Source organism: Cygnus olor, chromosome Z (genome assembly GCF_009769625.2).
Source record: "Cygnus olor isolate bCygOlo1 chromosome Z, bCygOlo1.pri.v2, whole genome shotgun sequence".
Lineage (NCBI taxonomy): Eukaryota > Metazoa > Chordata > Aves > Anseriformes > Anatidae > Cygnus > Cygnus olor.
This window is the reverse complement of record NC_049198.1, coordinates 26,575,282-26,596,107: the sequence shown is the minus strand read 5'-3', so window position 1 is coordinate 26,596,107 and position 20,826 is coordinate 26,575,282. Positions and strand designations below refer to the sequence as shown.

The 20,826-nt window shown below is 41.3% G+C and overlaps 1 protein-coding gene across 4 annotated transcripts in view; it reads left to right on the top strand.

Moving 5' to 3' along the window:
- Window positions 1-20,826, top strand: part of ARHGEF28 (Rho guanine nucleotide exchange factor 28) — a 126,670-nt gene that overhangs the window by 2,656 nt on the left and 103,188 nt on the right. For all 4 annotated transcript variants that reach the window (XM_040541165.1, XM_040541163.1, XM_040541164.1 and 1 more), the window contains exon 2: window positions 6,291-6,334. In XM_040541165.1, coding sequence (XP_040397099.1) covers window positions 6,302-6,334 — 33 coding nt within the window. In that variant the 5' untranslated portion in view covers window positions 6,291-6,301. The remainder of the gene's footprint in view (window positions 1-6,290; window positions 6,335-20,826) is intronic.

The following is a 20,826-nucleotide window of genomic DNA, read 5'->3' as shown; positions in this document are numbered from 1 at the left end:
CAATGTTCAGTGTTACAGAGTGCTCCACATATTTGAAAATGTGAAAATATAGCGGTAATGTCATCCAGACAACCTTGAATTCTGCTCTGCAGCTGCCCTTGGGATAATCAGAAAGTGGGACTGTCTCGTATCTCCAAAGCAGGCTGAGATGTACTCTGACTGTTCCTGAGTTAAATAAGCAGTGCTCTCAGGGCAGTTAATTCTAGCTGTTCATGAATGTGGATGAGGAATTACAGGAGTATCATTGTACACACAATGTGTCCCCTAACTTTGTTTGTTAGTTCTAGCACTTCGGTGGATGGCCAGGAGTGAGTGATGATGAAGCATTGCTGATAGTAGCGTTGGGGCACAGATTTGGTGGCATTTGTAAAAACATTTCTGGTCCACTTTTCTGCTACCTTCTAAGTGAACCGTACAAGTATAACTACACTGTGTAAACCCTTTAATGATATAATTAATATTATGACTTCACAGTAGAGAACCTAGGGAGTGATAAACTCTGAAACCATTAAAACAAAATCAGTAGAAAGCAATTTTCTATGTCAAAACTGGCATTAAAGGAGTAAGGGAAGTGAGACAGATGTCTGGCAACAGTGTCAAACAGATTTTATGTTTTTGTATTTTAGGGCCCATTTGTTTTTCTTTTTGTCTTTTGGTAATGTATAACCAAAGTTTTCTAAGGTTTCTAAAATCTAGAACTCTGTTTTGGTTTTACATGAAATGAAAATGCTACATTAAGAATGTTAATACAGGAATGCATAAAGAATAAACTTTGCCAACTTCAGGAACTAGCTGCTGTCAGAGAGGCACTTTTCTAGAGTAGTTTTTGTTGTAAAATCCAAATCATTCTTAAAAGTGTAAAAAGTTGTGACGTTTTTTGGAGAGTCTTTAAATATTTTCTTTATGAAGGAGTGGAGTACAGTAGCCATAAGTGAGGTGATCTTTGAAGATTTAATACTCTTTACATCTGCATTGTCGAAAAGAGAGCTATTTAAAAAGGTGTTTACCTGCATTTCTTCTATTCACGTGTTTCAAGAGCAACTAATGTTTGGTGAAGTAATCAACATTAATGCAAGCAGCTTCATTATAAATTTATTAGGCAAGGGTTCATTTTACTTCTCAGTTTGAATAGTGTTCAAACGAACTAAGAGTATGCTTGCAAAGTTTTTAGCTGAGGATTTTGCTTCGTCTTGTCTCCACCCTCCTTATGCTATAGATTTTCGTGAAAGCCAGGTGTAAGAATGGAAGATCAGTCAAAAAACTTGGCTGCAAAGGTGCAAATATTTGTATTTTGGAATGTAGTATTACATTTAGCATGTGTACAGTTTTGAGCTTTCTACTTTTTTCCTGTCTTTTAATTCTTCCAAGGTCTTTTAACCAGGTTCAGAGCAAGGATCTGTACATAACATGAAGTTCTGTACTAAATTACATCTGATCTCTGTACAGGGCATTTCCTGGTGCTTTAGAAGCAGTGAGTGAGCCTTTACCTGTGCATACATAACATAACTGATGGAATCCGTAAGTCAAAAAATAGTTTGGTTCAGTTGCCATATTTATTGAGAAGAAGCAGTGGGATGAACATTATTAATGGAAACTAGCTGCTCCATGAGCACCATACTAGAGTAGCACCGTTTTTGAAAAGTATTAAGATATGAGAAGTACAAACACAGTATGTAAAATAATTCATATCCATCCTGGAGGCTGTTTTTTTGGGCTGATAGAGCACCTACCTCCTATGGACTAATGAATTACACATAACAGTAACACAGTGATATAGGTGATCTGTAACACAGCCATGCAGAGGAAGATAGCTAGGTGGAAGCCCTCTTAAAATGCTTGTGCTGTTAGACTTTTTGCACTTTTTACAATTCACGAGGCTTTTTTGCTTAGAAAATAATGATGCATTTTCAAGCACCGTGAGTGATAATTCTAGGGATTCCTGCTTACCTTCCAGTGGGACCTGGGTGGGATCCACTCTTACTTTCTTGTTGCTCTACTTGATCAGAAATCAAGGTTTAATGTGCTTGTTTTGATGGTAGAAATAAGACTGTAAGTCTCAGTGTTAATAAACATGAGTTTAAATATGAGCTTCACACACACACAGAAAAGAAAAAGAAAAGGGAAAAAAGAGGAAGAATTGAATTCCAAGCCACCTATGAAGTATTACTGGATGCTTATTTGACTTGCCGTCAATTACATTGCAATACATGAATTATCAGTACTGCTCTGTGGCACAGAAATGTGGGATGATGGTCTGAAAGGAGAAAAGAAGGAGCAGTGTCCAAAGACTTTATGATTTGTTATCTTTGAACAGGTACATGGAAGAGAAATATGAAATAAATACTGCTGCTTGTACTTCATAGCACTTTGCTATGCTTACACAAACCATGCTACCTACTGAGCCATGGAGCCTTACATGGCAGCAGGAGAGCCCTGAGCTAAGTGAAGTCCACATCAGTGCTGGATCACAGAGAACCATAAGGGCATGTGTCCTGTTGTCACCTCCTCTGTATCTTTCTCCCATCACTGAATGCTTCTTTTACAGTAAAGAGGAGAAAGTCAAATTCTGAGTTGCAAGCCAGGTTGCAGTAGGATCAGCAGGTGTCATCTACTGTTCAGGAAAATAGTGATGGTACACAGTAGGTGCCAGGACAATCAAATAGCAATAACAGTGAAGGGCTGAAGGGTCACCTTGTCAGTTGGCAGAAATGCCTTTCCACTGAGATTCAGATAATGCTTTTCCTTATCCGATTTCTTTGGTGTGTGTAGAATGAGAAGTTTGATAACTGGAGTCTTTTCCACTAAAATGCAGTTAAGTCAATATACTGATGGAAAATAAAAACTTCAGGTATTTTCTTCTGGCCTTTTTAACATGTTTTGATAGTTGGGGAAACCATGCCTTAAAATGCTGAAATTTGTGATGTTGAAAGAAATAGGATATAAGAGTCCCATGATTAGCAGTCAATAAATTAGATATTGTGAGAGCAAGAGAAAGGTATAGGAGGGATTATTTATATATCTTGCACTTTGATAAAATCCACAGAACTTGTTGAAGTTCATTTCAATAAAACTTGAGCTTGTCAGGAGACCAGTAATAGCATTTGATAATAGATTTAATGGACAGCGTAGATTAAAAAAAAAAATTATTTTCAAGATTTTTTTGTTCTTTCTTGTATACTTGCTTCTACTTGGCTGAAATGCTCACCACAACAAATACTTCCAGTACATCTACTACTAAACTGAATCAACCTGGAAGCTAAAAAGTTATTTGTTTGTGTAGATGAATTCTGCTTCCTGCTGAAGTAGGTGTGAGGTTGATGTTTGTGGGCAATGCCTGAAACTGGAGCTGTTTGCGTGTTAGGTGCCCATCCCACCAGTTTCTGTGTCAGAAGCACATATGTTGGAGGAACAGATGAGGTTGTGCTCTGTGGAATTATGTGTATCCATCGTTTCCAGCTTGACATGGAGTCTGTGCTTGCTGCTCAGGGTTGGATTCCTCCTCAGTTGTCTACGTGATAGCCCTTGGCTACTGGCGAAAGTGCTGTCTGGGGACCTGAGCTGTGCTTGGAGGAGGTATGGAGGAGGTGAGTGGCAGGATTCCCTTCAGTCCCTCTCTCTGAAATGGAAATTGCAAAAGAGCAGTTCAATAGCCAGAGCTGAGTATTTCCTCCCTATGTGCATACTCTTCCTGCCACTCCCAGCTGCTTCCAGCAAGCAAACCAAGTTACAGTAAGCCCCAGATAGAGGAAAGACGTGAGCCATTCATATGAAACCTTTCTTAAACAACCAGCACTCTGATGAGTGAGAGAAGAGCAGAACTGTCTGCTACCCGGTGTTGGCAGTTACTGGTTCTTCTGCAGGAGGCAAAAAGGGCATCATTTGGGATGCTTTTGTCTCCAGGAAAAAACATTATAGACTGGATTGTCGGGGGAGCGCACATTGAAAATACTGAGCATATTTCTATGTGGTTCTAGTCGGAGTTCAGTATCCAATGTTTTCTGAGTGCTGTACAGGAAAACATTGATTGCCTTAAATGACATAAATCTCTGGGCTGTTTATCCACTCAGGATCAATACTGAGCTAGGAGCTTGGTGTTTCAGAATGACTGAGCTCCCAGAGGATCCACAGTGGTCACAGCACCGAGCCTGCCAGAGTTCAAGAAGCGTTTGGACAATGCTGTCAGACACATGGTCTGATTTTTTTGGGTGGTCCTTTGGGGACCCAGGAGTTGGACTCAATGATCCTGGTGGATCCCTTCCAGCTTGGGATATTCCGATTCTATGATCCACAGGGTGACATAAATGAAGGGTGAAGGGAACTAAAGTTGGGATGGCATCATATCTCCTGTGAGTTGTGTTTGTATTAGCCAATAAAAAAGTAGTTTATTGCACAGGTGATAATGGTAATTCCTCAAAGGAATGGTGAAATTAAGCCTTTTTCGTGCACGCTTGCAGCACAATATGGAGACTAGGCTAGATAGATACCTGCTTTCCTCATCCTTCACAGAGGAGAAGGGTATAACATACATCTGTTGATGCTGTAGAGCTCAAGCTAGTCATATGTCAGAAGTAATCCAGAGTAGGTCAAGTTCTGTTGGCATGGCATAATGATTTGATTGTGCTTATATTTTCGTACAGAGGAGATGGTGGAGTTTAGTTTGGATGTGCTCCTTGAAAGAGGGAGGACCACTGCAGGTGAAGGGATTTTGTATACCATTATAGAGCAATGGTGCAAAAACATCTGGCTGGCATGTCCCTCTCATTTCAGCCTACCATTAAATGATGTATGTGGCAGTAATTGTGAGCTGGTGACAGGTCAGGGACAGAAGTCAATGTGCTTCATCTGTCCTGTAATATGACACTTGCGAGAAGCTCCACCTTAAATACTCCTTGAAGACTTAATGCTATGGTTTTTTAGTTTCTATTGTAGATCTGTGTTCTTCTGTGCAAACAGAGCTGTGCTTCCAATGCTGCTTTTCCTAAGGCAGCATTCAGGATGCTGGTGCTGGAAACTGCAGAGCTGTGTCTCCGTCTGTTAAAGCAAGACACCTTGGAGTCATCTCTAGGATTCCTTCTCCTGCCTTGGAACATAAGTAACCCTTCTGTCTGTGTCTAGCTGCTGACTAGGTTGGCTGCATTAGGGTTTCCCTGAGACCTTTTTCTTGTGATATGAAAGGTTTTGTTTTTCTTTTTTCATTTTTTTTTTCTCTGACTGAATGCTTGTGGTCAGTGATTTCTCTTTTGAAATTGTACTGAAGTCAAACCGCAAAAATGTAGGTACTTGTGAGTATAGATGAATTGACAAGCACTCAAGCACTGGGAGATGAGCATTAGCAAACTTCATGGTTTAAATGAAGTGTGCGTGTGTGTGTGTGTGATTTTTGTTTTTGATTGAAGCTCTGCATTTAATTTTTGCAGCTTGTTGGAGGAGAACTTCTCAAATCCTATCTGACTCATAGCAGGCTGTACCTATGCATTAACAAGCAATGTGCTGCACAACCCTGTTGTTTTTGGAAACTGTTCAGCTGTAAAAACAAGGCCACATCTGAGCTGAGGCAGCCTCCTCTTAAGGCAGGCTCTTTTTTTGTGGCCCGTTTCAGTGAGTGGAAGAAGGCTTGTGTGTAGCTGTTGAACCAATCTTGCCATTTTAAAGCCATGGGGTTGCTTCTGATAAGCTTTTCTCATCTGCAAGGAATGCTATTTTTAGGGTATGAATTTTGAGGATGTATTGTGTTTGAAATACAATAATAGAAATCAGTATTGCCATGATGGCTGTAATTATAGTAATTCCAGTGATTTACTGTGGCAGTAGTTTGCTGTTCAGGGTATTTAAGGCAACCTGCCTTGGGGATAACTTCTATGAAGTTTCTAAATACCAGCACCAGACATTTGGGATATTGGTGTGGAGTAAAAGGCTGCTACAACTTCATCTCTAGGTCAAATTTAAAATTCCTTTCTCTGCCTCCGGAGATAAGAAGGGCTGAATTCCCAGCACTTCATCTGCTGCCGCTAGGAATGTCTCCGCAGCTGGGCTCCGCTGTCTGCTGACCTGTTTTATTTTACTGTGCCCATTGTGTGAAAAGCACGCAGCATGTCCGTGAAACCAGCCGCCCCTCCTCTGGCATCATTGCACCAGGCTCTCCTTGCACTGGGGAAACTTTGGGCAACTGGGTGTCCGATAAGTTCACTATGCTTTATTTTACTAATTCTGGAAGATGTGAATGGGATAGGGTGATATCGGTACCTTCTGATTCGCTGTGTAATAATTCCACTGGTTTATTCTGTTCCCAGGTGCTGTGACAATGGAGTTGAGCTGCACTGAAGTACCTCTTTATGTAAGTTCTACAACATCGGGCTTCTGCCCTGAGAGTCGCTTTCTTTTGAGTAACAGCTCATTCAAACGCAGAGTGAATGAAACCAAAAACCATTCTCTGGCTGTCTGTGACCTTAGGCTGTTGAATGTTGCTGTTGAAAGCAGGCATGTGTGGGGATGATGGTTTTCAATACTGTAGCTCTATTCTCTGAAGTTTAAAATTATTTTCCCCTTAGAATAATTATCTTATTCTTCAGCATTCTCAATCTAAGTTTTCAAAACAGTTATTGCCTGTGAAGAAGCAGCACTCACTTTCTAGTTTCTCACAATTTACAGCTACTGTAAACAGCTGTACAATTATACAATTCTAAACTACCATTCTCTCCAGCTCCTCAAAACACAAAATTATACCTCATATATATGTATAAAACTAACAGATTGAAATTGGTAATCAAAGGTATTTTTTCTGCAAAGTGTGAAGTGATTGGATACTATAAGTAGAGCTCAGAAGAGTTCAAAAATGTGTTAAAAGATGTGCTGGGATGTAATGATGGGAATTAAAACTCAGGCAACCTAGTAATTATTATTACTTAACCATGGTTTATCTTTTTTAGTTTGTTCTGCCATGGTTTTCAACAAGAGTGGTAGCAGGGCTACTGAATGGTGTTGTATAGGAGAGTAGTGGGAGGGTACTGAATGGGGATGAAAAGGGTGGTGAAAGATGGAAATAAAATAATTATCTGCTTGTTGTGATAAGATAGGGTTGGAAATGGAGGCAGGCATTAATAATCTGTACCCTGGAGTACTGAAAGAACATAGGATTTTCTAAAACACCAAGAGTTTTCATCGTCTTTGTCAGCTTGGGAGTGGGAACCTCAGGCTGGAGAAAATTAACTGCAGCATCTGTAAAGGTGGGGTGGAGGTTTGTAAGAACTGCTCATGTTGTGTGCAAGGTCTCAACAATTTTTGACAGGAAGGATAATTAAGAACGTGGTGGTAATTGATAGAATTTAACATGTTTATATCAGGGGTAGTTGCATCAGACTAATCTGATATCTTCCTGTCATAGGATAACTGATGGGCTAGACAAGGGCAATGTGATGGGCTTAATCCCGCTAATTGAAATGAAACATTTGATGCCATGTCTCAGAGGAAATTCTTCCGTCAGATGAAGAAGGTGGAGACTAATACTGGTCCTGTAATCCAGATAAGGATGTATGGATACTGCTATGGGTTACATTGCAAGAACACTCACTAGGGTAGAGAGAAAGTTACTACAAGTGATACTCCCTAAGGATCAGATCTAAGGCCAGTTCTGTTTAATATTTTGATTATAAACTCGTGAGCCAGAAGGAGGTTTGAGAGATCTGTGCAAATCTGTGGACGTTATAGTATTGTTACAATGCTGAGGAGAATTTGGTTACTACATGGGAAGATTGGATTTTCCTACCTCTTACTTACTCCAATTAATAAGAGCATGGTACAAAGCCATGCATTTGGATACTAATTGTGATCTTCTACTAATTGTGATAAATCTGTTATGAAGTAGGGGCTCATCAGGTGGAGGCAGAGGAGGCTGGGCTGCGTTAGTAACTTATTGACAATGAGACTTGTGTGAGAATGTGATTTTACCTGGGAACACTCACTGTAAGCTTTGTACAATTGAGAGCCTGTCCTGGATCTGAGTGTTGCTTCAGGACTTGCTGGTTGTGGTCTGCAGCTGCTCTGTTGGGTTAGCATCTGAAAGTGTTGCAGCTTCACAGTCCTACCCCTTACAATATTGTTCCTAATGTGAGTGCTTCTCAGCGCATCCAGGAAGATCAAAGAGGTCTGTCCATCTTGAGGAGTCCTTGAGTCAAGGTATTTCTTTTCTCTTAGTCAGATCCAATTGCTTTGTCAGTTCTGGAAACTCCTTCCCACTGTGGCTGCTTCATTTGCATGACTTTGCTGGAGAACACAATCAAGTCAGCATTCACGTTAGACATGAAAGTCCTTTCTGATTTGAAGTTCCTTAGACAGTTTTCATTAAGCAGTTTTCTGGCCAGCTGAGCTTAGCAAAAAATTGTTGAATCTTTCATCCATTATAAAGCACAGAGAAAGCATCTCTTGGGGAGACAGGGAGCACGACAGATAATTTGCATTGCAACAAATCCAGTTATTTCTGATGTGTTCCAGTCCCTTTTAAAGGGGATGGTGAAAATAGAAAATACGACATAATGACAGTTGCAGACTGTTCACATGCAACTTAAAAAATAATGGCAACATATGGTTATAACATATTTTCTGCAGAAGTAAGGTGAGTTTTAGTAGTAAGTATTTTTTGCTGTCAGAAAAATCTTTCAATGACAGTTATCAAAAGGTAGGAACTAATCACAACCTTCCAGGCTCTACAAAAGCATGGGGTTTTGCTGCTGGAGAGAGAGGGAGATCTACTGTATGCTAGGTCCAAAATTAGGATGCTTTTCACTCTGCATTCAAATATGCTTAGTATCTGTCTCAGGTGGATTTTATGCCCTTCCTAATTCTGAAAATGTCTGTCTGAGAGGCTTGCATTTCATGTAAAATTATCTGAGAATAACTATATTTCTGTGTTTATAATACAGTTGTTAATATTTTTAAAGATTACATGCAAGGTACTTTTTTGACTATCTGTATTTGAGCAGCTCTTACAAAGCTGGAGGATGCATACAGCACTGTTATTTCAAACTGTCCCACTTTGTCAGTACGGAATTTCTTCGCAAATCTAACATAGTATGTGTAATCTTGTCAGCTGAGTGAGAGCTGTTTATTTTCTTTTGCATAAGAGGGAATGTATTCAGAAAGCTCGAGGACTTTGCTGGGTAATATGATTTTTGTGAAATATAATTTAAAATACTCTATGAAATTACTCCATTTCAAAACTGCATTATTTTGATACACTTCTCTTTATATATAATTTTTGTAGCAGCAATACGATTAAAATCTAATTACAACACACATAAATGTCATGGTTTAAAAAATAATTGGTAATGAAACAGTAAATTAAATATTTCAAGCACATGTTTTTCAGTTAATTTGAGGAGCCTGTTTCCGGCTTCTAGACAGCAAAATCCTGGTAACCACATCATAAAATTAGTCTTTATAAACCCATCTGATTTTTAAGACTAGCCAAGTAGAAACTGATACATCACTTGTGATGTCTCTTCTTTCAGTGCTAATAATTTGTTGCTTCAAGAAGAACCAGAATTGAAATAGCCTTTTCCCTTCTAAATTATGCTTTTTTAACTGATACAAACAAAATCATGTTTATCCAGTTCTTTCTGCACGGATCTCAGCAAGATGAGTCTTTTCATTTTACATCATAGGAAACACAGGATATGGAATAACCCTGTCCTGCTCTTAGGCAGCCATCAACTTCATCGTTGATGGAAAAAATATGTAAAAAGCAAATATTTGCTTTATAACACATTTCAGATATTAAAAAGTTTAAATATGGTAGTTGTTCCTCCTATGGAAAGCTGATACTAGTGTGTAAAAACAAATCTCTCTAATGGAAAATTCTTCCTTCTTATTTCATGGTAGGTGACTGTGTTTTTTTTTGTTTCTTTTCCTTTTTTTTTTTTTTTTTTTAGAGAGGTATTATTGATCATCAGTGTTGATCTTTGACATTGGCAAAGGAATGTTTTGCTGCCATGGGGCAAGCAGACCGTGGGAGCAGTCAACTCTTGAGAGCAGAAGATGAGTGATCTCAGAAGTTTGTAAATTATTCTTTACTGAGAGCCCAATAAATGTCTCCTTTGGGAGTAACAGACAGAAATAAAGAGATGTAGAGTCACAGAGGGTATTCACAGCAGTTCCCTACAGATGACAGAGGGGCCTCATCTTCCAAGGAGATGCTGGAGGCTATGTATCCATTCTTAGAATCTTAGAATATCATAGAAAAATAAGGTTGGAAAAGACCTTCAAGATCATCTGATCCAACCATCACCTTACTACCAATATCACCCACTAAACCATGTCCCCATGCACCAGGTCCAACCTTTCCTTGAACACCCCCTGGGACAGTGACTCCGCCACTTCCCTGGGCAACCCGTTCCAATGCCTGACCGCTCTTTCTGAGAAGAAATGTCTCCTAATTGCTTTAATTGTTGAAGAGTAGTGCTCTTTGTTCAATTCTTTAATTGTTGAAGAGTATGGGCATGTTGTTTCAATTTTTCCACACACCAGGGACATTGCCCGAATGCCAGGACTTTTCGACTATGATGGAGAGAGGCTTGGCAACTACATCAGCCAGTTCCCTCAGGACACTGGGATTCATGTCATCAGGTCCTATAGACTTGTGCTTGTTTAGATTCATCAGGTGGTCTGATAAACCCTATAAACCTTGATCAGGTGGTCAGGTAAACCTGCAGGATGTCCATGGTGTTTGGCGGCTCCGAGCTAATGCTTGGGTTGGAGCCTGTGCGATGAGTAGGGAGCTCGCCGGGAACTCCTACGACACTGTTGGTACGTTCTGATGGCAGCGAGCGAAGACATGCTGGGGTAGTTGCAGGTCTGATCTGGCTGAGGTGGATCCACATCCATTGGTTCTTCCACATCTTCTGGTGGAACCTGCTCCATGGGCTCCACGGTGTTTGGCAGAAGGACAAGCCAGTCCTTGCCTGGGACTGCCCAAACGGGATGCCTTCCGTCCGGAATATTTTCAGGCCAGGGTGCCAAACCGGGGGTTGTCCAGTTCCATGCCTAGGTCCCATGCCACTGTCTGGTTCATTTCCATGCATGGATTTGATGCTGCTGTCTGTTTTACGGTCATGGCTGGGTCCCACGCTGTATTCTGGACGATTGGCACGCCTCAGCTCCCCACGGCTGTCTTCCTTGCACTCCTGCCTTCGCTCCACGCCACCATTGTGCCAATGGTTAGGCCCAGGCCCCCTGTCGCTGTATGGCTGAGGGAGTGGCCTGTTCCCCACATCGTTGTGGTGCCAGTGGTACCACTTATACGTGTCTGTGGGCTGGGTGCCAGACATCCCTTGGGCACTGGTGTCAATTGTGCCGCAGGCACTGTCCCTTCGCCCATAATGCATCTCCTTCTTTTTAGGTGCACTCCTTCTCGGTGCTTCCTTGGACTGCATTGCTGTCCTCACACAGAGGAGGCCTGCTGCTTGCCTTGCTGCTTCTGCTCTTCTTCCCACCACATGAGTTGGCTGTCAGAGTGCCTAGAAGCTCAGCAAATGGTGGGCCATCTGCAGGGGTCCTGTTTTATAGGGCCTGGAGCAAAGGTGGGGCAGTGGTGGCCACCGTGATCTCAGCAAGCCTCTGTGATGGAGTGGCCCACGTGTGGCCAAAGGTGGCTGTGTTGGGAGCGGCCTGGAAGATGCCCTCACGTGGACAAGGAGGAGGGTTGGGGGAGCTGAGGGACCCTTTTCTGGGGCTGGCTCCCCCGGGCCATTTAGCTTGCCAGAGAGAAAGCCTGTCCCTCAGCCACAGGGACTGCCCTCCACCTCTCATCCTGTGCCCTGGGTTTATTTTTAACACTGTTTTTTAGGTAATTAAAATTAATTTATGGAAAAGAACAGAAGCAAGGTGCATCTTCAGCCCTAATTCCCATGTGCGCTTTGTGCTCTGAGTGAAAATTTCTTTCCTCACATCACATCTAATCTAAATCTCCCCTCCATTTGTTCAAAGCCATTATTCCTTGTTCCATCATTACACTCCCTGATACAGTCCCTCTCCACTTTCTTTTAGGCCACTGTTATGGGTTAGGTTAGGTGGCAAAACTGCAGGACCTTGCAAATTGCAGCCTTATCTACCTTGTTCCACATGTTCCACATGACGTTTTCCAGCTCACGTTCTAGTCTCTCATTAGTCTTAGATCAATCACTCTGAGCCTCCTCCCCTCCAGGCTGAACAGCCCCAGCTCTCTCAGCATCTCCTCACAGGACAGGTGCTCCAGTCCCCTCATCTAGGTGTCCCTTTGCTGCATTCTGTCCAGTATGCCCATGTCTCTCTTGTACTGGGGGGACCGGAACTGGACACAGCACTGCAGGTGTGTACTGTGGCTTCACCAGTGGCCTCACCAGTGCTGAGTAGAGGGGAAGGATTACCTCCCTTGACCCAATGGCAATACTTTGCTTAATGAAGCCCTGGATAACATCAGCCTTCTTTGCAGCAAGGGAACCCCTAAATGTCTATTTGGGTTTGGTTCTCAAACTGTAGCAGCTTCTTTGTTGAACTGTAGGTTGCATGGAGGGAGGCATGGTTATTTACTTATTGATGTATCAGTGCTCTTACAAAGGTTGAGGGTCGAGTGGGTTTCTCTCTGACTGGATCAGGGATGCCTGAGGTTAGGACATAGTGTCAAGCTGCTTGAAGCTGCAGAGCATATTGGTGCCTTCAGGCTGTCCCACTTTGGAGTGAATCAGTGGTTCTCTTCGCCTGGTCTGTGCTGCAGAGTGCCAAGTGTGTGGAGTTTTCCAGTCACCCTCCTCCATCTCTCCCCCCCCATTTTTTTTTTTTCCCCAGCATTTTTCCTTGTATTAGTCTTTAGAGTTCACGTGGTCAAACGTGTTCTTTGCTTGTCCTGCTCTTTGCTTGTTTGGGTTGGTGATTTGCTTTGGGTGGTGTGATGTGGGCTTGATTCCTTCTATTTTCCATTACTGTCATAATGTCGGTGCCTGTGAACTTTTTTCTTTGGAGGTCACAAATATTCTTTGTAGTCAGGAGATGTTTGCTTTGCTTTGACAAGTGAAAACTGCTTCTAATGCAACCTGTTCGTGGCATATCCATGGCTCAAGTGTATCCCATCTTATTTATGGTGCAAAAGTGTGTGTAGCTGCTTTAGATGCAGGCGCATCGAGCGGCTGCTTCAGATGATGGCTGGGCAGAGCTGTGCATTGGCATCTGAGCATAAATGGGGTCCCCAGCAGCTGTGCCTCCAGCTTTGCTCTCTGGCATGCACTCCCACAGGGTAGCAGGAGGTTCTCAGGTAGCAACCTGGTGGCCTCGGCTGGCCTTTCAGCTGGATCTGCTCTGAGCAAGTGGAAATGACCGTGTGGCTTCCTTGCTGCAGGTTGCTGGCAACCTCCCTGCATTAACTGCTGCCCAGGAGCTACAAAACTGGAAATTAAGTGCTGGTTTGGGCAAGACAGAGGCTGGCAGCTTTTTTACTGCATATGATATACTAGTAGCCTATCCCTACAAAGGCATGCCTGATTACAGCCTACCTCCATTAATTATCCCTTGGATCTCTTCTATTTCCTTCTGTCCTACATAACAATTTTAAAGTTCTTGTGGTCTTGTTGCCGTTTTCATAGGATATGCCCTCCTTCTATGAGTGTTTGTACAAACACCTGGGCTACAGTCTGGCTTGTTAGCATCTTCACTGTTTTCTTAATCAGTGATATTTTGGTTCCTCCAGGATGTGCAGGCATAATTGTCTGGGACCTGAATGAAAGCACAACTGCTTTTTCACAGGCACCTTGGTAATTGAAGATATCTGAGTAAGTAATAGGACAAAGTGAAATAACGGAGTTATTTCATACCCTAGGGGCCCAAAGAACAGCAACAGCAAATTCCTGGACTAAATTTTAAGGTTCTTCAAAGCAAAGAGTGCTGTACTTATTGACAATTTAACTGCTTGGGCTTCTGCGTGAAGAAAACATGGTGAGACAGAATTCATTCTAAAAGGTTGTAGCTAACAATCAAGCTAATTTCCAACCATTGAATAAAGACACAAGCCAGTAGGCATTGGCTAAAGAATGAAGCAAGAGAGCTCTCTCCAGCCAGCTATTAGAGGTCATCCTTCCTTCCACCCTTGTTTCTCATGGCTTTTGTGCACCCACTGTTATACTGTCTGCACAGCAACGGCACGGAGGAGAAAAATAATTGTGGATTTTCATAGTGTACATTTCACGTAAAATACTTCCAGGCCAGTTTCAGAATATGAATGCTTGATGTACAGCTAAATAAATTAAAGAATATTGTTTTAGGTTAGCGGTCAAAGTCCTCTTGAAAGAGTAGAGAGCAGAGTGGTAGAAAGTCTAGTTTGAAAAGAGTATATCCAGGAAATGATTTAATTTAGTGCTCTGTCAGGAACTTCTGTTTGTGCTGTTTTTAACGTCAGTGGTGAAATTTTTCTGTAGTGCTTGTTGTTGGTTGATGTTGCTCCAGCTGAAGGCAAAGGTAAAGTGCACTTTAATATTCACACAACCCTGAATGCTTCTGACATTTTTCAGCTCTGCGCTGGGCTCCATGCAAAAGGTGATTAAATAAACATTGTTTTTATTTGTACTCTGCCAGTATGTCCAGGAATAATTTGAGCGTATCTTCTGTTGGAAAATGTTCAGAGGTCCGTAAGCAGAGGGACTTTGAAAACACTTAGTAAGGCAGTTAAAAAGTTGTGAATCATCTTGTTTGTCAGGAAGGAATTCCATATAGCTTTCTAATGTACATCATTTGTATGCCTGGTTACAGCCAGAAGGACAAATGGGCTGTGATTATTATCTTCTCTACAAATGCATGGGTCTCATCTGTGTGAGAATTGGGACACAGAATTAATATAAATCATTCAACAGTATATTCTGTTTTTGAAATGTGATTGATATGAAGGTCAAACTAGTATGGGATTCCAGTGCACTTTTGCATGGTGGAAGTGGAAAGTGGCAGTAAGCCTCGTGTATTGCTCCCATAGTGAGCAGTTGATCATCTGCCATGCCAAACTCCATGTCTTCCTTGTCCTTCCCAGTTGAACTAAAAGGAGTTGAGTGGGAAGGAGGTCTGGGAAGGGATAGAGTTTCCCACAGTGGATGGAGTTCAGATTTTTTTTTATTACTATTATTATTTTTTTCTGCCCTTGCAATGTGTTCAGTCTCTTCTGGCCAGCAATGTGGGGAAAGAAGCCTGCTTCTGCCCCATCTTGCCATCCTCTGCTTTCAAGTTCCTTGCTATGGGAGGAGAGAGGTTTTCCGTTGCAGTGGTGTTGTCCACATCTGGGCCACTGTCTGCGTGTTCAGCCAGGCTGAATTCACTGTCCTGTTAGACGGTGACTTTGAAACGCAACAGAGTAATGTGGTTTAAAATGTAAATGTCTGTCAGGCTTCCAACGTGTGTTAGCTCACACACAGTGCTGTGTTTGCTGGCCTGGTCCAGCATGGAGTCAGTGGGTGTTTTGTTGCTGACCCCTGTGGGAGTCTGGTCAGGTCGGTCGTGGGCAGCTTGCTTGGGGTGCTCACAAAAGTGACTGCACAGTGGTTGGTCTGTGCTTGGATGCGTAGCTGCTGCCACAATGAGACTCAGGAAACAAACGTAAAACAATGAGACCTATTTTAAAATGTATGGAGGAAAAGAGTGGGTATTTCAAAGCACGTCCATCAGCATTAAGATCATTTTTGCGCCCATACTGTATTTTTCTCCCTCCATTTTTTTATCCATGGTCAATCCTTAGATTATGATTTTTCTAATCAGGGACCTGCATGCATTTGTATATTGTCTGCAAGAGTAGAGCCCTGATGTCACACAGGACATGAGAATAATAACTAATCCAATTTATTTATTTTAAATCGAGTCAAATGAAAAAGGTAACTCCCTTGTTTCAGTTAACGGTTACATGTCAGAATAGATGTTCATTTTTTATTAATGTGCCTTGTTGTGGAAGGTTTCTGACCTCTGTATGTGAACAGCTCATTCCCAGGGTTCTTAATTCATGTATATGATTTTAAGCACAAACATAAATTGTGTTGCCATTGACATCAACATAGCGAATGATATTTTTAACAACTAACCAGCAAGAATGTTAATACATGTTTTGGCACTGTGTACTGCTTGAAAAACTTTTTTTTTCTTTTTACTTTTTTTTCTTTTCTTTGTGATAAAGGCATCCAACCTATTTTTATCAGTATCCAGCAATTCCAGAATGAGATGGTGTGTTCTCTACCCATGTTGTTTACTTTGCTATATGGGAGACTGAAAACTTTTATCCACCTTACCTGTTATCATAGTTTTGATTCAGCACTAAACACAGCGTTAAGGTTGCTAGTGACTGATTCAGAAAATCACAGCTATGTGATGCAGAGTCCTGATTTGTTATAAACTTGCTCTGCTGGTACAGATTGTTTAAACACATGGGTAGGTTAGCTCTGCACCAGCGGTCAGATCAGGTATTGTCTGTTTTCCTGCTGCTGACATGCAGCAGGCGTAAAAAGCACAAAGACGGTGTAACCTGTGTATTGTGTGCTCTCACTACTTTGACAAAAGTGAGATTGTATGTCCATGTCTGTTGTGGGTCAGACTGGTGTTGGCTGGGTGTAGCTCATGGCAACTCATAAATGATCAGCCCTGCGTTTAAATGATAGATTAATGTCATTTCAGGCTTGTCTTTAAATAGATTGAAAGAAGCAGCTTGTCACTTACTGAGCTACACTGATGGAAAAATTACTGGATGCTTTCTCTTTTGAATCATTCTATTCAACTTTATGATTTACAAAGTCAGTTGGGGGTTTTCTTGCTTTTGGCTAAATTTTGAGTTTCTGCAGCCAAGCCATGGGGGAATCCAGCCACATATTTGTGATCCTATAAAGTCCTTGAACTTCTGATCTTGGCATCAGAATATATTCCTGAAATGGCTGATCGTTCAGGTTATACTAGATTTATGTGCCTCTTGATCTTCCTTTATGGGTTAATCACTTCAGTACCCTTATAGGGTAGATCCTTTGCCCTACAGTCACCCTATATACCAGTACAGCAGTTCTGTGTGGATTTTTTACATCATATCTGCATACTAGCCATATTCATTTCTGACTGCCACCTTGCTGCATGGCATAGTTCATGGTTGTAGCCTAGTATTACAATATACTTCCCTTGCAAGCTTGATGAACTGTAAGCTCCTGCTGTACTTGTGCTTTGCATCTTTTCTGGGACAGAGTTTTGCAGCAGGGATGAAAGCAATGTGAACTGGAGTACCTGACAAAAACTAAGTGAAAAGCAAAGGGCTGAGCAAATGGGCTGCAGTAGTATAAATGGGACTGGGGAGAGCATTTTGTTTTGATGAGATGATGCTATAGAAAACAAAGATCTGGAAAGCACCTGGATTTATTGTATGTGCACTGAATTCATTGCATCAATATGTCTACTACATATTTCTTTTTAATGTGGAAAATGATAGAGGTAACTTGGAAGTACAGAGCAGTGTAGAGACTTGCAGATATATAAATGGCTTTACCTGCTAGTGGATTTCTTCTTTGTAGTGGAATTATAGAATTGTATTAATTTTTGATTGTTTGCTTGCTTGCTTGTTTGTTTTTACCTGCAAACAAAGCACTATCTTAGACCCTTGCTTTAACAGAAAAAAAAAAAAAAAAAAGATTCTAATTCCTTTTCCCAGGGCCCAAGTCTTGCAGTTCCCACCACAAAACTTGTTTTTCTGCCATTGTCTGTGAGGAAGGTCAGTATCTAAGCTAGGGAGGCGGCAGAAGGTGTATCTTAATTTGAAGCACCAGCTGTGTGAAAATACCCATGCATGCAAGTTCAAAGACTCCCACAACAGCCAATGTACTTCAGTTTGTCACTGAGGGAGCAGTATTGCAATAAGCTTGACCGAAAACACACACAATTTAAAGACTGATCATCTGTTAAAGCCTAACGAAATAAAGCATGACCTTTTATCTCCCCTCCTATTCAAAATAAATAAAAAAACATCCAGCTTCAGAGGCATTAACAGGCTAGAACTCAACTTGTGCGTGAAGGCTGGTACTGAAGGCTGCGCTCCATTTAGTGCAGTCTTCTGTTACATTGCTGGCCATTATGTTTCACCCAGTTACTATGTACAAAGACCAAAGACTTGTAAGGCCAAACATCTCAGCTCTTGAAAAAGTTGAGGCATGAGCCAGCTGTAGAACGGGAGAGGCCAAGCAGAGCATTGCTTGGGTGGAAGATGTTCCAGGTTAGCACCAACCAGGTGACAGTCTGCAGGGTGCTTTTAGGACGTGTGAAACAAAACCCATAATTTAGAATTAACTGCAGTAGAGCTGGTCCTGCCTTGAGGTGCAGTCAATTGACCTTTCTGGATCTCTTCCAGCCCCTCCCCCTTCCCCACCCCCCCCTTTTATTTATTTATTTTTGCTTGGAGGAGCATACTTCCGTCATCTGTTTGGATATACTAGAATGTTTTATTTTTTTTCCATTTTATTTGGATGTGTGACCCCTGGTTCTTAAGCAGCTGATGAGGTGGCAATAGGTGTAGCAAACACTTATCTTCCCTTTTAAAAAGGCACTGCATCTCTACCAAAATGGTGAACCTGCTGATACTCCATATCGAAAGAGGGCAGCAAATGAATCTTCATTAAGGAATTTCTCTGTTAGGTTTTTTCTCCTCAAGATTGTCCTTAGGCCTTGCTGGAAGCATCCTTCAGGCTCATTTCAGAGACCTAAGTGGTCACTGAGCCACTTTTTCCGTGCTCTTTTGACAAGAACTGAGAGCTGCCTCGATTGCCAGTTGGTGGGATTCCCTCTTGCTGTCTTGCCCAGAGTGAAGCTGGGACAGATATTTCTTAATTGTTCTTGGAGGTTTCTGTGGAAATGCTTTCTCTGCATTTCTCACAAAGCTACCTCATGCTGAAAAGGAGCTTAAAAATACTTGGTGTGTAAAGGTCCTGTTGTTTCAAGCATTTCCTGTTCACACGTGCAAATGCTGAAGACTGATTTTTTATTTTTTTCTGCTGTGAGTGAGAGAGGTTCTTGTAGTGCTGGTGGAGTTTTGCCATTTTGTATAAGCCGAGGACATGGCTCTTCTCAAAGCACCTTTATGCGCATATATAATTTTAATAAAAATATCAGCATGAAGGCTTTTAGGCAACGTGTAATACTGTTTTGAATATGACCATACCATCATGTCTCATCTCCAGTCTATGTGGAATTAAACTTGCGCTGTTACTCTGGATATAAAAGATATGAATTATTTTGGTTGCTTATTCTGCTAAACAGTTCATTTGGGGAAAAAATAGCTATTTTTGTTTAAGATGTTATTAGCTATACAGTTAGAGTGTTAATGGTTATACAGAAATGTTCAGCCTTTATCTCCCGTTTTGTTTTTCACTTTGTTGCTCTTTTCCTTCCCTGGGTGTAATTGCTGTTTCATTGTGTATGTAGCCTTGAATCCCATCGCATTCCTTTAAAATAGGCCATGTGCTTTCTTAAACAAGTCCGTCACAATATTTACTGCAGTCTGGCTACAAGGAGTGCCCAGTGAATATTACAAACATATCACTGAATGTTAGAAAGACATGTTTATAACTTTGTCTTTGTTATTAATGACAAGTAATTTATTTTGTGTTAAACTACCTTGTTGTGTTAACAATTTCTCTACTGCTGCTTTGTCATCTTTTGTGTAGGCTTGTTGATTGTTGCAGCTAAGCTTTATTATAAAGGTCATTAAAACTCTTTGACTGCTCAGGGAAACTATCATGCCACTCCTTTTATCTAAGCACAAGTGAAATATATTTAACAATTCACCTTCAAATAGCAAGATTTTCTTAAGTGAGTTTTTTGAACATTGAAGATATGCTAGCTGTGGTCAGATAAAGCAGACCTTGCACTCTTGCAAGGACTGTGTAAAGATGAGAAAATCAGTGAGAAAATTCTCCTGCCTCTTTAATACTGTAGTGTAATAAGTTACATTAACAGGATTTTCTCTTCTGGCCTTAAATTTGGTGCATGAGTGTGAGGTCTCATCTTATGACTGATAAACAACAGTTTCAATGCGCTTGCTATAATTATCTGAAATAAATACAATTCTGAAATAACATTGTCTATGAGCCTAACTTAGAGTTTATACTGGAATGCACTGTTTAACATGCATATCTATGTTAAATTATAGTGGCAGCTTTACGTAGAGGTTAAAAGCTCCATTACTGCTAGCAACGCTTAGGGATTTGCATTTACTTCAGAATGTAGGGACTTGCATTTTTTGAACAAAAAGGCACCATGTTTTACCATTGTGCACAGCTATTTTCCTGGAACCATCAAGCCGCATATATGGGGTGTTATATTTACAGATAATATCCTTGAAAGTGTGTTCATGCAGTATTTCTGCAGCTATTATGTTACTCATATAGCTTGATAAAGATATTTTTAGCGCACTTTATGATGTATGCTAAGTGTATGTCACAATGGAAGTAATTATTTCCATGGTAAAAATCTATTGGGAACATAGATTTACCCAGGCTGAGTGTAGAAGAATTGGGATCAGTTAGTACATTTTCAGTTACCCGGTGCAGTGGGCCAGGCCTGGCAGGCCACTGGAGGTCTTTTTGCATTGCACCAGCTTTGCTGGGGCAGGTTGCTAGTGAAGACAGTGATGTTACCTAAATTAATTGAAAAAGGAAGAAGTTCTGTTCAGGTTAAGGGCCACTAATTTATCAGGAGGCAGGGTGATCAGATGCACTAGAAGTGTCACCATCCTGTCCTGCCTGCCTAGGCCTCGAGGGTTTGGTACCTCCAGTTCCCTCTGCTTCTCTCGCTGGGATGGTGGCATGGTTCTTCTAT